This window comes from Pimephales promelas, chromosome 4 (assembly GCF_988280905.1).
Source record: "Pimephales promelas chromosome 4, fPimPro1.hap1.1, whole genome shotgun sequence".
Lineage (NCBI taxonomy): Eukaryota > Metazoa > Chordata > Actinopteri > Cypriniformes > Leuciscidae > Pimephales > Pimephales promelas.
The window spans coordinates 20,059,148-20,085,430 of NC_142772.1; the positions used below are offsets into that span (position 1 = coordinate 20,059,148).

The following is a 26,283-nucleotide window of genomic DNA, read 5'->3' on the forward strand; positions in this document are numbered from 1 at the left end:
GGAATGTGGAAAATGAAGTATACCCTGGCCTTTAAGGAACCGAAAGGCAAGCAAGTGCTAGCTTTGGCGCAGCACCATTAATGCCCTAACGACAAGCCCAAAAAGGGGCAAAAAGTTAGACATTAGAGTGGAAGTGACTTTCCTTTAAAAAAAAAAAATCGAAATCAGTATCCCCTCAATCAGGCACTGATACAGCGATAACAACCTTTGTCCGCACCAAGCGCTATGTATTGTAGCTCCAATCAGATCTTCCCTCTATACAGGTAGGCCCCTAGAGACCAAAGTTGCAGAGGTGCAGAATCTGCTTCCTGCCAGGGACATCAGATCCCTGCATAGGGAAAGACACCATGGAGTCCTTAACAACGTCATGATGATTGCCATGTCGTCACTGGCCAGCAAGAAGCGACCAGAATCAAAGATATAGCCTTCTGCGTACAGCGAGTCCTGAGCAATTCATGCCACAGAGCGGGGCGCTCCTGTCCATAATTAAGAAAAGAGCAGGCGCAGTCTGTTTTCTGCAGACGCAAAAAGATCCACATCGGCCCTGCCGAAACCGATCCCAGATCTGGGACAAGGCACATGGTTAAGCCCGGAACACACCAAGCCAATGGTCGGCCGTCGGGCAGGTTTTGTGCGTCGGCCAACTAAGTTTCCTTGGTGTGATATGCACGGTTCCGTGTCGGCGGCTGAAAATATTCCTCGTCGGCTTTGTTTCGCCCAATTTGACATGTTGAATCAGCGTTGGGCCGTGGAGGAAAGAGAGAACTCTGATTGGCTGTTCAGCTTAGTGAATGAGTCATAAAAGAGAATAAAAGCAAAACAGCAAGCAAAGACGTCAAAACGTAAAGATAGAAGGCTGTTCTTATGTTATGTCTTCTTACCTGAGTGTTCCTTGGTGAGTATTTCAATATTAACATGGACAGAGTGGAATAAAGAAAGTGTTTAGCAGGACTGATATTCAAAACGGTAAGCACGCACTGCTTTGTTTACGGTATGTGTATCTGCAGCGTCGGTTTTCCTTTTTGAATGAGGAATATAGACTAATATATCTGCAGAAATGGACAGTTGGCTCATTACACGCAGGCGCAGAACGCACATTCTAGCTGACAGTTGCCTGTAGTTCTCTCGGTGTGTTCAAGTGCAGCTTTTTACCCCAACGAAAGAGGACGAGAGGCGACAACACAGTCGCTAGTTCAACCGTTGGCTAGTTCGTCAGCGTCGGCTTGGTGTGTTCCGGGCTTTACAGAGTTCAAGGTGAGGCACACGCTTACAGAGTTCCTCGTCCGTATTGTGATGCTTATTTCGTCACTTACTACAAGTTGTTACCCTGCCCAGGGGCATTCCTTTGGTCAACAGAATCAGGTTTCACAGGTGATCAGGGCCTTAACGCACAATGGCGCTCTCGACGTATGCTTAAATGTTGTATGGCTTACATAATGCTACCGACCGTCGAGTGCCGGAACCCACGCACAAAGGTGACCCAGCCATACTATCCCAATCGAGGCAATGAGCCCCATCAGTCTCAATACTGTAAGAATAAAACATGTGAACCTTCCCAGTCAATACTGAGCCAGACAGCTGTGAAAATCCTCTGCCCTCTGTTCAGCTCTGAATCCATCTCCAGACCGAGATATAACATCCGCTGACTCTAGGCCAGCGAGCCCCTTTTGAGATTTATCAGGAATCCCAGAGCTCGTAAATGTAAAACAAGTACATGTGTTTGTAACTGGTTGTCCCCTGCTGTCTTCACCCATGAGCAGTTCGGGCCAAATAGGCGAACAATCTTATACTCTAATGGCACAGCAGAGCCAACATCGCTTCTAAACATCTTGCAGATATGAGCAGCGCTAGACCTAAAATAAAATCTAAAAAAAAGAAACAGCTTGAAAGAAATCACAGCCGATAGCCCCACTGGAATTGTACAAAGAAGCCACGGTGTTAGCGCACGTGTGCGCCACTGCTCAAGATATTGCGTATCACTGCTTTTTCATTTGTCGGCACACAGCCTGACTGTGAGGTTAGCGGTTCTAATGCATTTTGATTGTTTTGCCAAATCAACAACTTAAAGGGTTAGTTCACCCAAAAATGAAAATTCTGTCAGTATTTACTCACCCTCATGTCGTTCCAACCCCGTAAGACCTTCGTTCATCTTCGCAACACAAATTAAGATATTTAAGATATTAAGATCACTACTAGTCCATAGGCTTCTTGAGGGAATGACTTGCTGTCCTCGAAAAGTAATTAAAGACATAGTTAAAATAGTCCCAGTGACTACAGGGGCTCAATCTTAAGTTTATCAAACGACGAGAATACTTTTGTGCGCAAAAAAAAACAACAAAAAAACACAACTTTATTTCAACTATTTGTTTATTTCTCCCTCTGCGCGAGTCAGGTTACTAGTTTAATAGCGTAAGCTTCTGTTATTGTACGTCACACGCATCACACACATGACCAGCGTATAGTGAGCCTACGTGTGACGTAGCTTTACACAATCACACTACGTTAACTGACTACAGGCCCATAGAGAAGGAAGTGAATAGTTGAAATAAAGTCGTTATTTTTTTTTGTTTTTGCGCACAAAAAGTATTCTCGTCGTTTGATAAACTTAAGATTGAGCCCCTGTAGTCACTTGGACTATTTTAACGATGTCTTTAATGACTTTTCAATGCCAGCAAGAGTCATTCCCTCAAGAAGCCTATGGACTAGTATGCAGGAACAATCTTAATATCTTAAATATCTTAATTTGTGTTCCGAAGATGAACGAAGGTCTTACGGGGTTGGAACAACATGAGGGTGAGTAAATACTGACAGAATTTTCATTTTTGGGTGAACTAACCCTTTAAGGCCTTGTATGCTAAACACATTTCTTTTATTGACAACATACTTAAACTTACTTGCACCCGCTATCTTGCAGGGTCACTTCTTCCAAATCTGGATAGATTGGCAGGCGAGTTCTAGCACTGTTTTTTACGGGAGTCAAATAGAACCCGCGAGTATTCCTCGCCTGGATAAAGTGAGACAGAATCATCACCCTGACAGTCAAAGTTTGGTTTAAACTCAGAGACGCCAAAGCAACCTTGTTGTGAACACTACACCAACACTCCTTGGCCTCCAAACGATCATCCCAACTCTCCGTATTCTCCAAACATGGCGATCGCCGCTTCTGGATTAGCACCCAAAGACTGGACTGGACCACTGCCCCGCCGAACACACACTCCACGACGCTCGAGTGCGTAACGATAGAGCTGCCGGCGGCGCACACATGCATCGGGTTGAAGAGATCCAGCCTAAGGTGGACAATTGTGAGTACTATCCAGGTATCAAAGCTAAATATGTGCTAAAAACCTTCCCTTAGTTTTCGACAAGAATTACCAAAGTGCGCTAATGTGAGTCACTTAGATTCTTCTTGCGAAAATGTGACATGATGGTGTTCTAGAAGCACAGTGAAGAGCTGAAGAACTAGGGGAAAGACCAGCCCGTTCTCATCCCAAGGCGTCATAGACTGAAGCTTTTGACAATTTGTCTACACCCAACGCACATGGCACCCTTTAACGTCAATATGAGACGCAGATATACGACCAGAAGGCGCCTCCTAGTGGTCTACCCCTAACACTACCCCAGAACTAAACCTACCATAACCGAACAAAGCTCTGTGCATATTATATTGACGCTACAGGGTGCCAAGTGCGTTGGATTTAGACGAAATTTCTAAAGTGTCCCTATATGACGCCCTAGGATGAGAACGCGTTGGAATGGCGCATACGACTGCATTTATATGCAAATTTAAAGTTGTACATCATGTTAATTACAAAACATGCCATTGATCATTAATGATCATTTTATTCTATTGACAGCATTAAGCTACAATTGAAAACATAATTTTGTATAAAGAGCTTACATGGCTTTCCTTTTTTGAAGTAACGAATGAAGTTCAAGGTTGAGATGGTCAATTATTATGCATGTAGCAAATCTCCTTTATAAAAATTGTCATTTTCAAAGGGTTTATATCCAGAAGGAACAATCTTGGGAGATTTATTTTTAGGGAAGCATTGCACAATATATCAGCCACAATCTCGGTATCAGCAGATATAAGTTTATAATGTTATTGTTATGGGGCCTGATAAGAAAATTTGGTGGATATATTAAAGTGAATAATTAAATAGTGGATTATTAAATCTGAGACACTTCAGATTGCCATGAAGGTTTTGAATTGCTTGAAATATTATTGGAATCACTTTAAAAAAAATAAAGTTGAGTGCAATGTACAGTACAATGTAAAGTGCAATAGACAGCATAAATGTATGTGCGTTCACCACATCATATTTTTTTCTGTGCTGGCGCAGAGTCATGCAATCACCCTGAATCTGACTCAGTCCTTTAATTTGCAACTTGAGTCAGACATCTAGAAAAGCAAACTGGTTCCTTAAAGGCATAAGAATAGTAAAGACAAAGTAACATAATACATTTGATGTCATACCTGCAATTAGGGAGGGAAGTAAGGAGCTTACCCGGTATTAATCAAAATTATATTGGCTACATCAGAATCTATAGTCAGAAAGTTTAAATGCTTTTTGTTTAGTATTTTTATCAAAGGTGTATAAGGATTTAGAACAGGAACTAGAATCTGAGATTGATTTGGCAAAGATATCTTGAGGTATTTGAAGGAAGCAAGAGGTAATCTGATCAGTACATCAGTATTACTATACACCAGTAAAGCTTCATAAAACTTTTTATTTTTTCTTACACAATAAGAAATGCAGGAAGTGTAAACAAGAATCTGCCACATATATCGATGCTCTGGGAATTACCAAAGGTTTGTTCCTTATGGGAAATGGTGTTGAAATATCTTTGTGAGAGACCTCCTACATTCACCAAGGGTGTGTGTCTTTAAGGAAATAAAAGATTCTTCAGGTTAATAACAAGACTTCTTCCTGGTTTACTGTAGGTTACTGTTCTGGAAAGATATACAATATCCTACAATTAGAATGTGGTTTGAATCAAGGATTGAGAGTGCTTCATATTAGGAAAAATGTTAGCTGGACTGAATATATAAATCACACAAATTTCACTCAAAATATATGGTAAAATATATTAAAATGTAATTTATTCATGTGTTGGTATTGATAAAGCTGCATTTTCAGCATCATTACTCCAGTTTTCAGTGTCACAGATCCTTCATTTACATTAATGTATTTGGCAGATGCTTTTAACCAAAGCGACTAACATTGCATTTTCAAGGTACACATTTACATCAGTCCTTGCTGTCCCTGGGAATCAAACCCATGAACTTGGCATTGCAAGTGGCAAAGCTATACTGTTTGAGCTACAGGAATGAAACCATCCTAATATATATATATATATAATATATATATATACATTATATATATATATATATATATATATATATATATACCTTGTTAATTTTATTTTACATTATTAATAATGTAAAAGTCTTTCCTGTCCCTTTTTATCAATATATTGCATCCTTGTTAAATATATTTCTTTAAAAAAATAACTGCACCAAACTTTTGAATGGTTTTGAACTTTTAACAATAGTGTACATTTAAGAACTTTGCAAAAAAAAAAAGGCAAAAAAACGTAAGTGAGCTCTCGATAAATTCATTTATTTAATTTTTTTTGCACAATGAATGACATGAACAAGATCAACTGTATTTTAAGTGCTCAATACTGTTCACCGGAGATGGCTGCACAAAATGAGCTTTACAGTAAGAAAAAGAAATAAAAAAATAAAACTACAAGATCATGAACGGCAAACATGACCAAATACATGCAAGCTTATATGTATGTACATATGTACAGGGTAGTACTTGTATTTATAAACATGTCTGTATACACAGTTACACAAAACATGAATGTGTATACATACATTCTATGTACAATGCATATGTTTGTGTATATCAGTTTTTATTCTTCTCTATATACGTCCATTATTTGCTGTTTTTAATATCCATACAATGTACAAAATGCTTTATGAATTTAAAATCCATTACAAAAAAAAAAAACATATCAAACAATGTATAAGATCATCATCTTGACTTTTTTTTCTAAAATTGATATGCATACAATGTAATAGAGCATGCAGAGAGAAATCAAATGATCAAAATGGTCATAACACCATATGCATGAATTCAAATTTAGAGAGCGATAAGAGCTTCTGTTGCGTCCTTGTTAGGAATATCACTTTCGATTAACACTTCATTTGTATTATAACTTCATTAATAGCAATACAAACTAAAAATACTATAGTACATTTGAGCGGATGACATTCTCTCGGTGACCTCGGAAACATTTACTCGACAAAGTCGCTATTGACGTTTAGGAGCAGGAACATAAAAAAATACACTTAACTTCACAAGGCACCAATTATCAGCTGGTGGAGAAAATATATCTGGCATTTTAAAACCGAAGCCGAGCATATTTGAGCTGCCAGGCCTTGTTACCAAAGCCACGTTTGATTAACCTATTATAATCATCTACAATGTTTCAGAAAACTGCTACGGTGTACATTTTGTTTTAAAACAGCTTTCGGTGCCCAAAGCACTAATAAATGGTCAACATTTTTGGCAATGTTCGCAGGTGTTTAGCGGAACACATCCTACAAAAAGTCCAGTACAACTGGCTGAGGCAAATAGCTGCCGGCATATATTATTTCTTTGAGCTTTAATGCACTGCAAGTTATCACGAGGACAGACTAGTTCATAACACCACATGGCATGTTAAGCCACTACATGCGTCCTGCTTTGGACAACTGTGAGTGCAACATATCGACATGATTCTTAGGCATGATTCACGCAGCTATACAGCAAGGTCGACTATTTACAGGGGACAATTTGTTGAATTCAATTTTTGATTAAGGCTGCACTGCTTAGAGGCTGATTTTTCTCCTCTAGACAATGACTAGAATTGCAAAAGAAATGATAGTCAGTTTTAGCACTATTCTTTTGAACGGTTCAGATTTCAATTTTGTTTTTTTTTTCAGTAAGACCACTTCATTAAACAGAAAGCTTACAAAAGATTAAATGCTAAAAGTGGATTCACAGCAATAACCTGATGCATAGTAAATAAGCATGTATTCATTTAAAAAAAAAAAAACCCTGCGTGGGTTTGGTTATAGAGATATTTTGAGTGTCTTTAGGCGTACTAGATGTGCTACCTGGTCACTGAACTGTATATATGTATATAAATGTATGTATATAGACAGAATGAAGCCTACTATACGGAACACATTACACAACCAGGGCAGCAAACTCTATTATGTACATTCTAGACTGATATCTTGACATCAGTACCTGAACATGTTATGGATTTATAGACAAACATAAGGCACATATATGTTAAAACTAAGAAATCGATATAACAAATGGAAAGCTATTCAAATTAGGACCACATTCAAATCTATTCTGTCACTTACGTATATCAGTGTAACTTGTTTCTAAAACCGCGTAGGACATATATTTGATTGATTTTTGACCATCACCTATATAGTCTTCAGTGTACATTCTGTTTTGTATTTTTTCCAATCCAAATGACAGACTAAACGAAAAATAAGCACGCCACAACACCATTCAGAGGAATATACACAAGCAGCTAAACTGAAACCAATCTATCCTATGACGGACAACTACACTGAAACTTTGGTCATGGAGATATCTAATACTGACAGGTATATAGACGTACTATTTTTTAGTTAACAAGAGCAGGCACATTCTCAAAGAGTCTCTGGAGAAGGCGTCTCATTCGAATAAGAACTTGTTTTCCAGTCAGATCATGAAAATATCACTATTATTTAAAGCAAAAAACCAACACTGCCACTAAAACTTCAGCCCACTCAAACTTGTTCTACGAAACAGAAAGAAAAGAAATAAGTGCTTTGTTGGTTTTAAATGCAACCGTAGCATTTTTCCATCAAGCCTGTTGTGAACTACTGGGATGCGTTTTGATGTCCTGTGTCTTCAACAAGCCTTCGATCTGCAGTGATTCCACTTCGTTAAGATTACACGACTAAATATGTTTCTCCATTTGAACAAAACTTTCTACTTCTATTTGGTTAAAAACGGAACAAAAACATTTCAAACCTTATATGGTTTTTGATTTGATATGCTGACAGTATAGGTAGATCTAAAATACTTTGAATTTGAAACGTTAGTAGAATATGATGCTATGTACAGTGAAACGATAGCCGTCAAAACATCACTGAAAAGGGTTTCATCATCCGAAAGTATTGCCATTAGTTCATGCCTGAAACACACCTGAGCGCAGGCAAGCGTATGTAAGCGTGTGTTAACGGTGAGTTACCAGTGAAATCAACCTCTGCCAGAAGATCTGTGCTTTGTGCTTGAGCGAAATAAAAAACAAGAAAGGAAAAAAGTGCACAGTACTGTCATTGAAGTTCATTTACATGTGCTGGTAGATTATGGCTAAAGCCATATTTTCAACATCCTCATGGTTATGGGCTTTGGGAAAGTAAAAGTTCAGTTTGTCTCCTTGAGACCAATAATAAAGTATGTGATAGAATTGTACACACTGAAAAAAAAGCAGAGCTCTTTAGACCACAACCATGATCCGAATTCTCAGCGAATGCCCATTGAAATGTGTCAGTCAGTAGAATTCAGATCAAAACAAACCGAAGAAACGATACAAAGACCCAAGCACAAGGCTAACTCACAGTGCACTGTCATAACCTCGCTAATGAGAGGAGAGAGTGGCTGCTTCTTTCCTGTACCCTCTTCCTCTGCGGTTTGGACGCTCCATTTGGAGCTCCGGCTGAACTTTGTGCCAGTGCTTGCCTCCCTGCGTGGATTGCGGGTTGGTTTGGGATCTGGCCATGTGTACCACTGACTCAATGGCGTCTGTGATGGAGTCATGGTTGGAGAACTCAAGCTGAGCAGGCACCAGACCGGTGTGAAGGTTCCTCTTCCCAGGAAGGTCCACACACTTTTCAAGAACTGGCATCTGACCCAGCAATCCCTCCTCGAGAGAAAGCGGCTGCTTCCTTGGCCTCCCTCGGCGCCTCTTCACCATGTTGTTCCCTGTCTTGGCCTGCCTCTGAAGTCTCTTGACTTTTAGAATCTTGTTGACGTGATCCAGGTTTTTCTTGGTGGTGAGGATCTTGGAGAAGGCACACATTTTTCGCATGTCGCACTGGATGTCTTGCACTTCGTTGCCCTTGTACCTCCTCTTGTATGAACTGTGGTCTGGAGGTGAAAGGACAAGAAACAAAACAAATCAATGAAAATGACAAGCAACAGCTTATTCACAACCAGTTCCAAAAAAAAAAAAATCATAATTAAATGACATTTGTTAATGTTTCTCATTTCCGCGACGAGTTCTAAAATACTATGACCGAGTTTCCTACACTACACCGCTACGGAATCAACTGAAAAATATACAGCACAACCAATTTGAATTTAATTAAGAGTAGTATCGATTGGTTTTTCATTTGACAATGTGTAGTTAAACATACATCATTTTTTGCCAGTATTTCTCATGATACCACTTTTTTTGGTGTAGTATTTGATTTAATATATAGTTGAGGCCAATTATGTGTTTGCATTTACACCACCCGTCTTTTAAAAAATACCTTTTGCAAGAATACTTTTAAAGGGTTAGTTCACCCAAAAATGAAAATTAAGTCATTAATTACTCACCCCCATTCTGTACCATCCCCTTAAGACCTTCGTTTGTCTTCGAAACACAAACGAAGATATTTTTTATTAAATTTGAGAGCTGGATCATGACCACATAGGCTGCCTAAGGGACTGAAACTTGACGGGCCATAAAGTCATTGAAGAAAATGTTTAAATATTCCAAGTGACAACAGTGGCTCAAGTATAAGTTTATCAAGTGACGAGACTACTTTTTGTGCGAAAAAAACAAACAAAAATAACGACTTTATTTGACTATTCCTTTTCTTCCTTGTGGGCCTGAGACGAGACTTCAAGAGATCATGAGCGCATGCGTCGTGGAAATCTCTTGAAGTCTCGTTTCAGGCCTACAAGGAAGAAAAGGAATAGTCGAATAAAGTCATTGTTTTTGTTTGTTTTTTTCGCACAAAAAGTATTATCATCGCTTGATAAACTTATAGTTGAGCCACTGTAGTCACATGGAATATTTAAACATTTTCTTCATTGACTTTCTGGGCTGTCAAGTTTCAATCCCTTAAGCAGTCTATGTGGTAGTGATCCAGCTCTCAAGTTTAATCAAAAAAAATCTTCATTTGTGTTCCGAAGATGAACGAAGGTCTTATGGGGTTGGTACAGCATGGGGGTGAGTACATACTTAATTTTCATTTTTGGGTGAACTAACCCTTTAAAATCAATTATTATTGAAATTATCTTATCATTTGGCAATAGAATTGCATTTATTTAATCTAAATATTTATTCCCTAAAAGTACTAAAATAATCATCAATGAAACCATCAAGCAACTGGAATCAATAAGAGGAATCAGAACTGGAATCATTACATTCTTTACGGTTCCCATCCCTAGCTATGAGACACTGATTGTGAAAAATGTGCGAGGCCAGTCTGGTAAACATTTGGCCAGTCGTTTGTTATAAAATAATTCAATTGCACATCATCTCGCTAGCTGAAGCAGTGATATTTATAAAGTAAACTTGAGGCCGCTGAGCGAGTCATGACGTATGCAGCCAGACTGAGAGAGATAAACTTTCTTCTGTGCTTAATGATGTGACAATCCAATGTGTCAACATCCTAATTTGTATTAGCCGGTGTATAAATATCCCTGCATATACAGATCTGATAGCAATTGATACAGCCAAGCAGTTTATCATTATCAGCTGTCAGTCTAACAGAGTGAAGCGTTAATAAGCGAACACGGGAAAAATGCCCCATGAGAGGAGAGGACTGTGAAGCAACAGCTCACTTAACACATGACATGTGGATAACTGCATCCATGCACATAATAAGGAAACATCGGGAACCTCCCACTTATCAGTCAATCAGTGAACATAGCGTGTTCACACTCACAATGAATAGATGCGTCTGTAAATGTGAGTAATAAACTATGAGGCTTCAGATACATTTGTGATTAATTTACTGCATCTACACTTCACGTTGGAGCTTTGGAAGGAAGCCCAGACCAGAGGAAATGCTGGGTTTCTGGCAGCCTTGTTTGAAATGAGTTCAGACAGCCTAAAGCTGCCTAAAATGTGTGTTCCACATCTAAGATCTCTCCTGCACACTTTTCATATCTCTGGAGAGGTCTCTTTTTCTCTTTTATTGTTGACTGCCACTCCATCTGGTAGGTTTCCATGAAAACAAACAAGAGCTATAATTGTGGAAGATGTTTGAGATCAGGGCGCTCTATGCCTATGCATTTCCAGGTTAAGAGTGCACCTGTGCAAACCCAAAAACAGGATACACTCGTTCCAAATTCTTAATCCAGCTTCGAATCTTCTCATTATAGCATTAAAATGCAATGTTAAATCAAATGACAACCACAATCTCTAAATAATCAACAGGGCTATTTTGGATGCGAGTTGGAACAAAACAAAACTGCAAAAAAAAAAAAAATGTGCATGGGTCACTAACCAGCTGTGCATGGGCTCCTTCAGCCCATTTGGTTTCAATAAAGTAAAATGTGTGCCTGACTAAACATGAGCCCTTCCTTTTCTGGCCTCAGTTTATCACTGGGAAACTTGCAGAGTCTTCCCAAGTGCCAACAAATCATTGGACAGAGACATTCATTTTCAAAGGGAGTGTCACAACTCATTTATTCCCTGAAATCTCTACCTGCATCCTGTGCACAATGTTTTCATTAGTGGCAGCAATTTATGGACTTGCCTCGCCGCTGTCCCCACAGCTCCGCTCTACACGGTAGTGGAGGCCTACTTCCTGTTGCCATGGCAACCAAATTCCACAGTTCAAAGGTAAATGAATATTTTTTTTTTTTTTAAATACAGTGGTGTAAGATCACATTTTTGCCCTGCCAATTCTCTAGTCGATTGTCAAGGCAAGCTACTCATTTAATACACAAAACCCTTGTTAAGCAAATGTGGGCTTTCTTTCTTGCAGTGTAAAGAAAGATGAAACTATACCAGTACAATCAAATGGTGTAATTCCTGTTCTAGAAAATTAGTGGCATTAGGTTTTACATTAATGAGGGTTTAAAGAGCTGAAAGATCTATACTTTGAAAAGCCTGTGAAAAGGTGATATTTCTAATGGATACATTTATTTAGTCCTTTATATAATCTTATTCTTTGTGAGATAGTTCAGATAGACAGATGTTAGACAAAATTTAATTGGGACTTAATAAAGTCAGGCAACATGATATAATCATTTTACGTTTAAAATATGGAAAAACAATCTCCAAACTAGACACTCCCATCACAATGATTAATAGCCTTATTATGAAAAAGGTGCTGTCGTCATGCCATGATTCCATAGCAAATATAACCAATTAATCGTAAATGAGATGTGACCTTAAATGTAAATTTGAGCATATTAAAGCCTCATTTTGCTGCTTTTATTGCATGATGCCACTAGCAGTGCCATAAAAAGGCAATTCTGTCAAAACATGCTTATCTAAATCTGCGCTTTGAAATCAACACAGATGTACACTTAGGTGGGATGTATGTCATATTTCTGTTTAAGTACAACAAACTAGCTCTTTGAAGCATCGAGTAAATTCATGGAGGTGGGTGGTAGCAGGCAGAATGTGAGTCATCCTCATAGTTCCCCTAGGGGAGTGAAAATGTAATCTAACTGTGCCTTGGGCTTGCAATTCCCCTTCAGTGGAGTAGACTGGATTCATTAAACCTCTGGCTTCTCTCCAGCTCTTTTAACAAGAGGCAAGGTTTTTTATTGCATGTCTGTAGAATATAAATCAAAACGTGTGAATAATATATCTCTAAGAAAAAAACATTGGCAGGCAGGGGCGAAAAGGGAGGAAAGAGAAATTTGTGAATTATAGTTGTCTCCATCCATGCATTGCACTTTGCTTGCCAGATGTACTGAGAACAGAATACAAAGTGTTCAGAAAGCACATTTGTTTCTCTAGATTTTGTTCCTAATAGAACATGATTTAACTTGTATCCAACTAATCACTGCTTGGTAAAGCAAAATAATGTTAATTTATAAAAAAATAAACAACTGCATCAATATTTCGGAATGCATTTCATAAAGACAGATTTATTTTTACCTGCTACAGATGTGTTGGACTGGTACATCTGCTCGGCCCTCTCTTCTCTACCTCCTTGGAAAGATGCCATGTTTCCTCCCCTGTATGCAGCAAAGTTCTCCAAGCTATGCCTCCTGATTTGAACGCTAGAATCATCATCCTCTAAGTGCTGTCCCTTGAAGGAGTCCAGTGTCTGGTCCTGGCTGGCTCGCAGGCGCTCATGTGGTTGTCTAGTGCAGATGTTAAGGAAGTTGTTTAGAGTCTCTCCTCGAGTGCGTTTACAATGCTGAGAGTCAGATAAGGATAATGATGAGAGAGTGTCTACTTCAAAGTAGTTCCTGGAAGCTTTTGGCGAAGCATCTGTGCTTTGCTTGCCTCTTTGCTTGTCCTTCAGTTTGGACAGAGAGTTATTCTCGAGTCTCTCGTTCAAGAGGCTGAGAAAGGCAGGACTCTGGGTTCCACTGAAGAGCCCACCGATATCCTCCCTCTGTTGGATGTACTGATCCTCTTTATGTTTGTACTTGTGCTTGTGCTTGCGTTTGTGGAGACAGACACTTCCCAAACAGCTGCTCGAAGGGTTATGGGAGTCGCTCATTCTAGATGAAGGCATCTCATGTGGCATATTCTTTGCTCGATGTCTGCTAGGAGCAGTGAGACTGGAGGATGCACCAGGGTGGAACTTTGGTGGAGGGACTGGTGGCCTCATGATAGGAGAGGCAGAAGGTCCAAGCGCATGAGATAAGTAAAAGGGAGAAGGGTACTGACCATAATAGCCCATGTTTATCATACTTGTGGCAAGAGGCATGGATGTGTAAGGCATCGCGTAGGGTGCATAGTAATTGCCACCAGGCACTGGGCAGCCAAACCCTTGAATAAAAGGCATCTTTGATATTGGCTCGTTTGACTTGGCTGGCCGACCACGCCTCCTCTTTGACTTATCAGAGCTCCTGCGAAGATAGTGCACAGGGTCGTAGGGATAATATGGCATGGGGTAATAGTGGTCAAAGTTAAGACGGAAGATGCTGGGATAGGAATTCTCATGGTAGAATTTGTAGCTGCGGTGAGAGATTCGGAAGACCTGGAATTTGCTAACCAGCTCCTCGAGGTCAGCCATAAACTGCAGGTCGTCCTGGCTCTGGAGGGCCTTTCGCTTCCTCCTATGCTTCTGCTTCTTCAGGCTCTCTTGAGCAAAGAAATTTTCAACAGCGACCGCAGTGACACGCTTCTGGTAGTGCCCCCTCACTGCTTTGCTCTTTGCCTCAATAACAGCTGCCTCAGTGGCATCAAAACTGCAGAGATCAAATGAGTATCTCCGACGGGATGCCGGGCCTTTCTCGGCCTGGTCAGATGTACTGTTGTTGTCAGTGCCAATTCCACTATCACTAGGGATTGTCTCTTCACTGTGGGACTCACTTACTGGAGATAGGGTGACTTCTTTGATGGAAGCCACTTCAGACAGGTGGGATGGCGAGTTGGCCATTAGTCTTGGGGGTGACAGCTTCCAGTTACTACTGAGCAAGCCCTTATGCGCTTTCGTGGGCAATGCACTGATAGGCTGTAGATTTGGCATTGTCTTCAGGTCATGCTGGCTGGTATCTGTGGTGCCAGGGTGAGCTGTCCCACCTGCTGCAGAGTGAGAAGAGAGGGACTGCATGACCCTGGGAGAAGGCATTCCGGTCGTGGATGATGTATTAGAAGGCACTAGAGGGTTCTCGAAGGGACTTGAAATAGGCAACGAGTGCTTATCACTGGCTTTGTGCTCATTTTGCTGGGCTTGAAGATCAATTCTGGGCTTCCTTCCCCGTTTTTTGCCTATGTAAATAGTCCCACGCTTGCTGACATTGATTTGCTTGCCAAAACGGGCCTCGATTGTCGATGCCACGGTCGTCATGGCATTTGAAACTGGAACATTGGACTTCAAGGCAAGATTGCCAGGATTAGAAGTGGACAAAAGTTCATTCAAAATGCTCTGCATCTTGACCAGTTTCATTTTCTTATTTGCCCTCTTTTTAAGGACACCTTCTTGACCTGATTTCTTGAGTTTTAACTGTTGAGCAGGAGGGGATTTGTTCAAGGCCAACTGCACTAATTTTGACATATTATGCTTCCTCCTTCTTTTTGAAGTGCTCAATGAATTTTGAGTGATAGGGCTAACTGGGCTTGTTGCGCTTCCTTCGTGAATTGTCTCCACAGTAAGCAACGGCTGTTTCTTGGGGCGTCCACGTTTCTTTTTCACTGGAGTAATCACTGTCAAACTGTTTGTGTTTGTGTAGAGTGGGCTGGATGGGGTAATAGGGAAGGCAGAGGGTGGATCTTCAATGGACAAAGATTGATTCACGTCTTTATGAGGAGAGGAGTTCTGGGACTTTAAATAAGACCACCTGTCCTTGACCTTTGATAGCCTACCCTCTGTTTGCTTGTCGGCATCAGTCATTGATCTTGGTCTCCCAGCTAGTGTTTTCCTCTGTCTATTCTGAAACATCTCAACATCATCAGTCATTGTCCCAGCACTGTCTTCCTCGCTCTCTCGTGAATTCACACCGAATTGTTTTGGTGCAATGAAATCTATTTTCTTTGACATTTTAGGTTTTGTGCTCCCTTGGTCTGTTTTATCAGTCTTCTCAACTTGCTGTGTGGTTTGTGAATCAGATAAGTTATCTTCAACTACTTTTCTATTTTTTCGCTTTTTACTCATAGATTCATCTGCGTGAAGGGTGCCACAGCTTGATGTGGTCTTACTCTCATCTGTCCTATTGCTTGACTTCTCAGGCTCCTCAGTTTCAAATTCATTTTTATCAGTTTTGTATGGTTGTCTTTCCTTAGTACTTCCTAGGTTTTCAGTATCTCTGTCCATCTTTTTGACCCATTGAAGGGCTAAATGATGTGTGGTTGTGGCCTTCATTGGGTCTTTCCTACCATATTTACGTTTGATGTTCCCAAAAACCTGCTCGGTGACTACCTGCAAGCCTTTGTCTTTGCTAAAAGAGAACAGACTTGAGTCAGCTGGGGTATTCATTAATGTATCAACTGGGGATGATGCTAGTGTGTCAGTGCTTGGGGAAGACATGGCAGATGCAAAGAGACCTCCAGATGAATTGTTTGTGCCCTTTTTAACTTGCGCTTTCGGAAATGATGTGTTGGGTTCTGACAAAGGGTTCTTGTTGGTGCATGCTAGTTCTCTTTTTGATTCTTGTTCTGGCCTGTGTTGCTCTTGGTACACTCCATCTCCAACAGCATCCAACGTCTTTGTCCAGTTAAGGTGGTGAATGTCGTTGCTTTTAGACTCATGCTTTGGTTTTGTGCTCTCCATCATCACGTTATCAGTTTTATTCACAAGTTTATAAGGCCTCTCGTAGGTCTGAAAATTAAAAACAAAAGGGAGAATTTAGAAAATAGACCAATGTTATGTCAAGATAATAATATTAAATATTTGAAGAGTAAACCTACACATGCTTTTCATTCTCTTACACAAGGTAGATTGACAGAGAAACATTCACACCTCATATGTATATATATATAAAAAAACTAAATAGGAACCTACATGTTGTTACTGATAACAACTACTGTTTTGCTGCCAAGTTCTCAGCTTGTGGGCCACACCTACTGAAAGCATATAATACTGTGTACAATTGTGCAAGCCTTTGAGACTTGTGGTTTGGTCTGTTAGAAATAACGTATTGCAAGATCAGCACTTGATACTAGGATATGTTCTGTAAAGCCATCCTGTTTTCAAAGCCAACAGCTACAGGCGGTAATGAAGTTTAACCACAGTTTTGTTTTTCAGCAGGTCAACTTCCATTTCAGAGCTCTGCAGCTGAGGCTAAGACAGTCTATGCTGCGGTTTCAGATTAGTTTACATCTGGGGTCCCAGTGTTTTCAACATGCTCATAACAGGAAAGACACAAGAGACTAAATGCAAAATGTAACTTTAGAAAATAGAAATTGTACATACTTAAGTTACTGCATAAAATAAATGAAGAAAAAAAATAACAACAAAAGAACCAATTGAGTATCATCGTATAAAGAGTATTTAATTGTTTAAAGCTTAAAGGGCTTTAAAGAAAGTGGTAGGAATATGTTATGTTACTTTGTCACTGACAGGTCTGATTGCATCAGTAAAAGATGATTTAGTCTCCTGGAGTCTGGTTTGTTTTTAGTCACAGAATTTCTGACATAAACTAAAGAAATGCATGGAAAGACAAATGTGGTAAAAGAGTTTAGAAGAGTATAAATAAGTGCCCTTGAAAGATGACATCCTGGAGTTATGAAAGGCTTGTCTTAAAACAACAGTGAAAGTGAGCTGAACTGAGCTGAACTATAAAGAAGCCAAAGAAAAAGCACATTGTAAAGCTCACAACTGCATCTCTTATTTGACGCAAAACCTTAGTCACTTTAGGTATAACTGACTAATGGCTTTTTTACCATTTCTTACTAACTAGCTAGAAAGGGTACTTGCCTCTGACAAATCGCTACCACAGTACAAGGTTCTGTCGTTCGTTTTCTAAACCGTTTCTAAAGGTGTTTTGATGTACTACTAATTGTTTAGGTTAGTTAGTGCCAACCCATTGAGTCTGGCGATTGGAGCTACAACCTGGCTTGCACCATTTCCCAGTCCAATTACTCTCTCTTTACCCCCTCATTTTCCTATTCTCCACTCTTTTATGAAGAGTTGTTCCAAAAATGACCAAAATAAAACCCAAATATTTAAAGTACAGATAGATAAGGAGGGAAGGAGAACAGCAGTTTGGTGGTATTTTAAATTTATTTCCCATAAAACCAATCTGAGAACCACAGGAGCTACCTTTGACAGGTTAAATGACCACAGACAATTATGGAGTCCACTGGAAAACTTAATAATGGTGACCTGCCAACCTTTCACACTATTTGGAAGAGGTTTTTTTTTTTTTTTTTGTAATCAGTCAAGAGTAATGCATCACTTAACTCCAAACCAGCTCCTGAAAGAGCCCAGTCAGGCAAGACTTTTATCTGCTGTGCACAGCCCTCACCTAAAATATCCTAGCATACTTTTGACTTGTATGTGTGCGTGTGTGTTTCAGGAGTCATCCCTCAGCCTAATCCTCTCCAATATCATTCAATCAGTAGTTTTTAATTAAAGGGAAGCAGACATTAATGAGGGATCACTCCTCTGCCAGCCTTGTCCTTTTTATTTCCCCCATCTGTGAGAAACTGCATCACCTTTCAGATTCCTAATCCTGTAATCCTATGAGGAATTTGCGGTCTCCCCCGGCCCACAGGATACAGTCTCCGCTGCTGAATGCCAAGTCTCCTGGCCGCCCTTTAATTTGCCTAAATGGCATTATAACCCAAAAAAAAAAAAACTATATCTGAGGTATACGGTGTAACCATGCCATTGAGGATGCCAATGCTATTCTAAATACTCACTGGGAACCTCAATATCCGTCATCTTTATCGTTTGCCTGTCAAATTCCATTTCTTTCCCCAGAATAAAACACTTCATAATCTGACATGATTATGACACGTAAATAGAGTTCCCAGTTTCAAATGAGTGCGTCAAACCTACAATTCAAGTGAATTAAAATCAGAAAAATAAAATATATCTGACGATGGTGTTCAGCAGTCGTACGTTGCAAAGTTGCCATTGCTCCGTGTAAATACACCACACCATATTGTGTCAATGTGTTGACAAGTGAGTCCCTCACCAGATAATAAAAATCTCTGCAGTCATAAATGACTTATGAGCCCTCTAATGAGCACTTCCTATCTGTTGTAAACAGAGCAGCAGTTCTGGCAGGACCACTGGGCAGTCTGGCGCAGTAGGCACCAAATCCTGGCGGACACCATTGCACTCAAAGCCCAGAACTGCAGGAGACGAGTCAGTCTCAGACCAGATAAACAGACAGGGAGAACGCAGCCGAGATTACAGAGTCTCTTGCATAATAATAAGCTAGGTTTGGCATCCTTGTGGAGCCCTCGATACCCCCCTTTTCCCTCTTCCATTTCTTGCTTGCTCCTGTTGTTCTCTTCATTTTTTCCCCCTCCATCACCGCCATGGTAATTGGCCAGCCAAAACCTCATTGGCCTCTTATGTGTTTGGTAACCATGGGATACTGTGAGTCAGAGCCACTGAAAATAGACAGAAATGCAGCGAGCCAAACATGCAACTTTGCCCGACTGATATCCGGCCAAACTCGCTCTACCCTCCACCAAATCCTCCCTGTCCTGATGCAAGAGCTCACTGTTTGCCTTTCAGACTGACAGATGAGCAGTCCACAAGTCTGATGCTGGATCAACACAGCTTGGCATGACTCTAGAAGTTTGGACACATCCAAACTTTGACAAATGATGCAATAACACTAAAACAGCTTGTAGAAGCAGAGCTGCTACACAAATTGCAACCGGCACACCACAACTGCAATATTGTGAAGGGGTCATTTCTTTCGTTCATGTCATCCCTGTAATCCCACAAGCTTTTATAGTTCGATTAACATGACAGCAGGTCAGCTTTGTTTTCGGACCAAACGGCAGTGCGCTAGCCACAGGGCTAATTGGTCAAATTACAGCCTTTGTAACATGGTCTCAGTAACACTTTCTGAATTGGTTAGTGAAAGCCAGCGCTGAGTTGTTAGACATCCCTCATGCCATGGTGGCCATGGGTAATGTGACACCCGATTGATGACAACACAAACCTGGATAGAGTGTCAATCACCTGATCTGGAAAATCTAGCTCTAGTTACAGGACTTGAGGCATCTTTAAATCCATCCCCGGACAGTCAAAATGCCCACTGGTTTGACACGGTGGATTACAAAGTAGAAAGGTCTAATATACAGTAGAGTAAATGCTGTGTGGAAACATCAGATGATGGTACGTTTTAAAATTATGCCATGTATTTGACTGACATACATGCATGTCACAAATGTAAAAGCTTTAATTAGAGCCTCATAAAAGCTTTGTAATTGTAATACAATTTTAATCAAGTCTCATGATGTATCAATAGGTCAAATATCATTTTGTCATTCATAATGCACTTTATACAAGCAGCCTGTATAGGTTTACAGTGGTTTTCCACTTATTGTCTCCATATGGGCACATAATGTAGTATTGACGAATAATTTGCTGTTTTTTAGGCTTGAATATGATAAAACTCAATAAGTAACATGTGAAATTTTAGTGCTAAGGCTAAGCGTAAAATTAAGAACAATACAAAATGAAATTTAATATGCAACCCATTCTATTTTCACAATGATACATTTCTGAATTAAGGCCGCGCTCCTGCAGAGTTTATCTCCCTCCAACCCTCATTAACACACATGAAATCAGCTAATCAAGGTCTTCAGACTTACTAGAAACAAAGTCACTTGAAGGCAAGCCTGCAACCTTAGCCGGAAAAAGTGTAATGCTAGCTAACGCTGCGGTAAGCAGGAAAGGAGACAAGAGGCCTTTTTTTTAAATGAATGGATGTCAATGGAAGAGAGGCTTCACTTCGCTGAATAAACCGTTTTTGGGATCGCTTATTTAATTAATCATCGGTCTGTCCGCTAATCTTTCGACATATTTGCACCTCAAAATTAATTTTTAATTTATCTATTTTTAGAGCTTAAAACCAAAAAAAATGCAGTTTTTGTAAGAGAAGTCATGGAAAATTGTGCAACAGGTATTATTCAGTTTATGGCACTTCTCATTTGTTTCTATAGTATCCCCAAACAGTGATTGACTGTCCCACGACTCTGAACAAAATTCAATGACGTCAAGGCTGCAATGTGATTGGTTATCAAGGCACTAGTGATCCAAGTTGAGCCATGGATCCTCGTATCTCCCAATAATAAGACCATCTCTGCTAGAAGCTTCAACCAGGCAAGTGTGTTCGAAAAAAAAAAAGGCGATTTACATTGTTACATACTAGAGATGGCTAAAAAATATTTGGCTAAACGGCTATTTGGCTATTGGCCTAATCCATCATGAGACCACACTATCTGTGACATCATGAGAAAAAAGTATTGTGATAAGTGATTATATTTTGAAAACAAATTGCGAATAGACACATTTTTTCATGAATCATTCACAAAACGACCAGGAACATGCATTAAGAAAATAAATATGGTAAATTGTGAGTTCATGTTGACTTTAAGGTCATACGGTATAGTACTGTCAAATTTATAATACAGGCATTTCACTGTACATAACATTTAAAAAAACTTAAAGGATTAGTTCACTTAAAAAAAACAAACAAAAAAAACAACTTTTGCTGATAATTTACTCACCCCCATGTCATCCAAGATGTCCATGTCTTTCTTTCTTCAGTCGAAAAGAAACTAAGGTTTTTGATGAAAACATTCTAGGATTTTTCTCCATATAATTCAATGGACCCCAACCGTTTCAAGGTTCAAATGATAGTTTCATTGCAGCTTCAAAAGGCTTTAAATGACACCAGACGCTGAATAAGGGTCTTCTCTAGTGAAACGATCGCTCATTTAAAAAATAAATAAAAAAGTTTAAGTTTTACAAGCACAAATGCTCACCTTGCTCTTTTCTGTGATGCGTGTTCGCGACTCTCCTGTTCGAATCTTTGAGTCATTTCGTTCATGTCGTTTAAAGCCCTTTGAAGCTGTACTGAAAGGGTCATTTGGACCTTGAACCGTTTGGTTCCCATTGAAGTCCATTATATGGAGAAAAATCATTTAATGTTTTCCTTAATTTCTTTTCGACTGAAGAAAGAAAGACATGGACATCTTGGATGAAATGGGGGTGAGTAAATTATCAGCAAATATTTTTTTTTTTAAAAGTGAACCACTCCTTTAAGAAAAAAATCCTTTAAGAAAAAAATCATAATATTGCGACTCTCAATGAATGTCTAGTTATAGGGAATGGTTTACTTTTAACTTTTGGTTTATGCCACCATCACTCTTTGCTAATACATCAGAATTAGCATGAAAATGAGCTGTTTGACAAAAGAAACAATTAGCAGCCATTTCAATTTCGCACTCTCTCAGTCTAATACTTTTAATGATGAATTAGATTGACTGGTGGAGAGGGTCAAACACAAACGAGCCCTTCTCTCTCTCATTGGCTACACTGCTGTACTCTCTCATCCCTTAATTTGGCTTTTAATACTATTAGCCTCCGTAATCATGGCAATTGGCTTTAAAGTTCCAGTCACGCTGTGTGTTTGTTGATGTGGGGAATAATTAATTATGAGCAGTCCCACCAGGCCCTCTGAACTCATCCGCCCTGACTGATTAACAGACCGTATGCAGCAACGGCAGAGCGTTCAATCTGCCACTAACATAAGAGATAAAACTGCCAGCATCTTCGGAGATACGATAAAAGAAGGCGTCGCGACCACCCTCCTCCCGAGCGCGTCTATTGGTTGCCTCAATATCAACGATTGGTATTTTTTTGACTCGTCACAATATAAGCAAGTTCCTCTATCTTCAGAGGAGACCCATCTGGATGATGAAGAATGAGGAGGAAAAGATGGGCTCATTCTGAGACCCATTATGAAACGTCTAAGGGTACGTTAAGCCGTGGCTTTAACAATGCATCTGGCACAAACTAAATAGAGTGCCCAGTTTGTAGTAGAGATGCTGCATGAATACGTGAATGGATAATGAAACATTTGTGGCGGTTCAGACTCGGAGGCTGAATAGAGGATAATAGGACGTAGCAGCATTTTGATGCCATCCTGCCATGTGCCAGACGCCAGCAACTGAAGAAGAGATTCAAGGAACATCTGTGTCGTTTAATGGTTGCTTTCGAAGCCAATCCGCTATGAACTTCAGCTCAAGTGATAATAAGAAATCCATTGAGTGCTGCTCTACTGGTTTATGGACATTGTGTGGATAGGAGCAGTCACAATGACAGATAGACTGACAATAAACAGACTTTACCAATGGATTTATTAAGTATCCGAGTGTGCCAGCTCTTATGGTCTAGTTGCTTTATTGCTAGACACCTTCCATCACCTGCAAGAAATGTGCAGATTCACTAGTCCTGCTGCATGCAATGCTATAAATAAACTGCTAATTGAAATCTAAATATTTACAGAGAGAAAGGGGGTTTTAGTCCTTTCTTTAAAAAATGAGGCAACATGGCGAGCAGGACATCAGTAAAATGAAGTATCCTCCACCTGCACTAATGAGAACAGTCAGCAGGGGTCATTAGCAGGAATCAGATAGCTACGTGACTAATATCTTTCCACAGCTGCATTCAGTCAGCAACTCGACTCTTTAAGGTTTATGATTAACCTCCATATGTGGCATAAATTATGTTTGTTTATTGCTAAAGTTAAATAAATATGCTTTACAATACACCAAGACAAATTAATTACACCTAAGCTTTAATGCTTCACAGTATATATACTTATCAGTAGAAATGTGAGTGGTGGTTGTCTGTAAAAAAACACTATCCTGATGATAGTGTCATGATGCAGGTGAGGCAAAGACAAGGAGAAGTGGGGCTTGCCTTGGAAAGACTTTTATTGCAAACAAAAACAAACCGTAACACACAACCGCAAAAAACAACGTAAAACAGCTTAAAACATGGGCAAGACCATACAGGACAAGTAACTAATGGCGCTTTTCCATTACCAGTACCAGCTCGACTCGACACGGCTCGCGTCGGCTCGACTCGTTCCTTTTTCCATTGCAAACAGTACCGCCACAAATAGTACCCAGTCATCATAGTGACGCCTTTTGTTCCTCGTTGCCCTATCAATCTCTCGCAGGATCCTCTCTTCAGCCACCAAACAAAGGAAAGTCTGCACCTCCTCGTTTGACCATGGCGTATTCTTCCGAGTTGCCATAATAAAAGTAGTTAGTTTAGTAACTATCTCTGGCCAAACTATTTAAAAAATAGCGGGGTTATTCTGGATACTCAATCTGGCGCGTGTAATGATGACGCAGGGGATGGTGACGAATCTCCCCTGACCAATCAGCAGTCGGCATTGTTTTTACGTGACATTTTAGTATCACCTTAGCTCGCTCGGAACCTTGCCGGAGGTGGTACAAAAAAAAAGTACCCGAAAGCAGGAACAGGTACAACTTTTACATAGTGGAAAACAAAACAAAGGCGAGGCGAGCCGAGCCGAGTCGAGTTGGTACTGTGTAGTGGAAAAGCGCCATTAGCAAACCAAGGGCACTAACTACACAGAATAACAAGGAACTCAACAAGACACAGGTGAACAACATAATGAGTAACTATGGAAATAAGTAAGCAATAAGGTACGAGAGGCTGTGCTGTATCGTGAATAAGTAACGGCTGAAGGGCGTTGCCTGCAACCCTGTTGCACTTGCCTCGAGTACCTTATTGCTTTTATAAAACGGTTGCCACACAATATTAAAGTAAAAAAACAATGTATCAGTGCAAATTTCTTGAAGTAAAATCACTAAAAGCCTTCCTTCCGCTAGAAAAAATAGTCCCTGAGCGTGAACAGCAACAACGTTCCAATGTGTAAAATGCATGAAAGAACATAGAAAAACAACAACAGTTTTATCGTGAATAAAGCACAGCTCTTGAGCAATCAGAATCAAGGATTCGAACTAACCGTTTTATAACTAGCATTCGAGAACAAAGGAAAAAAACTAAAACAAAGAAATACAAAACTAAAAGTCCTTAGAAAATGAAAACCAAACGTTATAGCTAGGGTGTTGCTAAGTGGTACTGAGTGGTTGACTGCATTATGCAAGGCAGTTGTCAGCATATTTTGGGTAGCTGATTAGACTTTTTTCACCTGTTTTACTGTCTGATACTGTAAGTGAAAATCATATTATCGCTTACAAAAGTACACTATCATTCCAAAGGTTCGGATCGGTAAGATTTTGTCATTTTTATGAAAGAAGTCTCTTATAATCACCAATGTAGCATTTATTTGATCAAAAATAAGTAATCAAAAATATGAAACATAATCACAATTTTAAAGAACTGTTTTCTATTAATATATTTTTAAATCAGAGCTGAATTTTCAGCGGTCATTACTCGTCTTTATACATTACTAAGTCACATGATCCCAAAGAAATCATTCACTTATGCTGATTTGATGCTCAATGAACATTTCTTTTCAATGTTGAAAGGAGTTCCACTTTGTGGAAATTGTGATACATTGTTTGATCAAAACAGAAAAGAATTTGAAGAAATCTGTAAAATTATAAATGTTTTTACTGTCACTTTTGATCAATTTAATGCATCCTTGCTGAAAAAAAGGTATTTATTTATTTTAATACCAATCATTTTAAGATATCTTACATCTTAGTGGTCCTAATCTTTTGAAATAGCACACATCTCAACCAAATACACGATTTGAGGCATCGTTTCCATTCGTAGCACAAACAGTGCAAGACTAATTACGCTCTGAAGTTAAATACTTCAGGTGAAGGGTTTTGAAAACCTCCTAAACCAAAGAATGTGCTGTAGTAACTGCACTGTGACCTTACATTTCGATGTATTTCAGCATCATGTAGTTGACACAATTTGTGGCTTAGAGCCAGGGGTCATTATGTCGTCACCCTGTGCTTTCAGAAAATCAATCAGTCTCAGACTGTTTACAATAGATCACTTCACTAAATCCCCTTATCCAGATGAAGAATTCCATTTGGCATTTCTAGTGTTTGTGGAATGCACCACAGGAATGAGAGAGTGGGGCAGCGGTACAGGTCTGGGGGGAGACTGAGGGGCAAAGCCCTGATGAAAACCATACCACACTCACTTCCATTATCAACAAGACTTTTACTGTAAGTGGCCGTTTTATGCTGATTTGAGCTGAACGGTTTCTGCTGGTTGGGGTTAGCTTTTAATCTGGGAAGGTGAAAGGTTCTTGATCAGTATATAGATGGACATCCTCTACTAACCTGCCATTTCAGATAAAGCCAGACGAAACACCATTAATGAGATGGACAGTAAATCACCAACTTCAGCCATGCAGAAAGTCATGTATCACAACACAAGAAAATTTCTAGAACTTTATACACTGAATTAACTTTTTCTCACAGTAAATTGCATCAATAGTTTAGATTTTTTTTAAATCAATATTTTTGCCATTATGATATGCATTGCTATATATTGTATTTTGCCAACTGTATTACAACAACATGTACTGTATCAGAAAGCATTTGCTGATAGGGATGCACCGAAATTCTGGCCACTGCGGA

The 26,283-nt window shown here is 39.6% G+C and overlaps 1 protein-coding gene across 1 annotated transcript in view; it reads right to left on the minus strand.

Annotated features, from left to right (window-relative positions):
- Positions 1-5,603: 5,603 nt before the first annotated feature.
- setbp1 (SET binding protein 1) overlaps positions 5,604-26,283 on the minus strand; it is a 79,136-nt gene continuing 58,456 nt past the window's right edge. The window contains exons 3-4 of the mRNA XM_039661896.2: positions 13,183-16,519; positions 5,604-9,215 (exon numbers count right to left, since the gene is read on the minus strand). Of these exons, the coding sequence (XP_039517830.2) occupies positions 8,707-9,215; positions 13,183-16,519 (3,846 nt within the window). The 3' untranslated portion in view covers positions 5,604-8,706. The remainder of the gene's footprint in view (positions 9,216-13,182; positions 16,520-26,283) is intronic.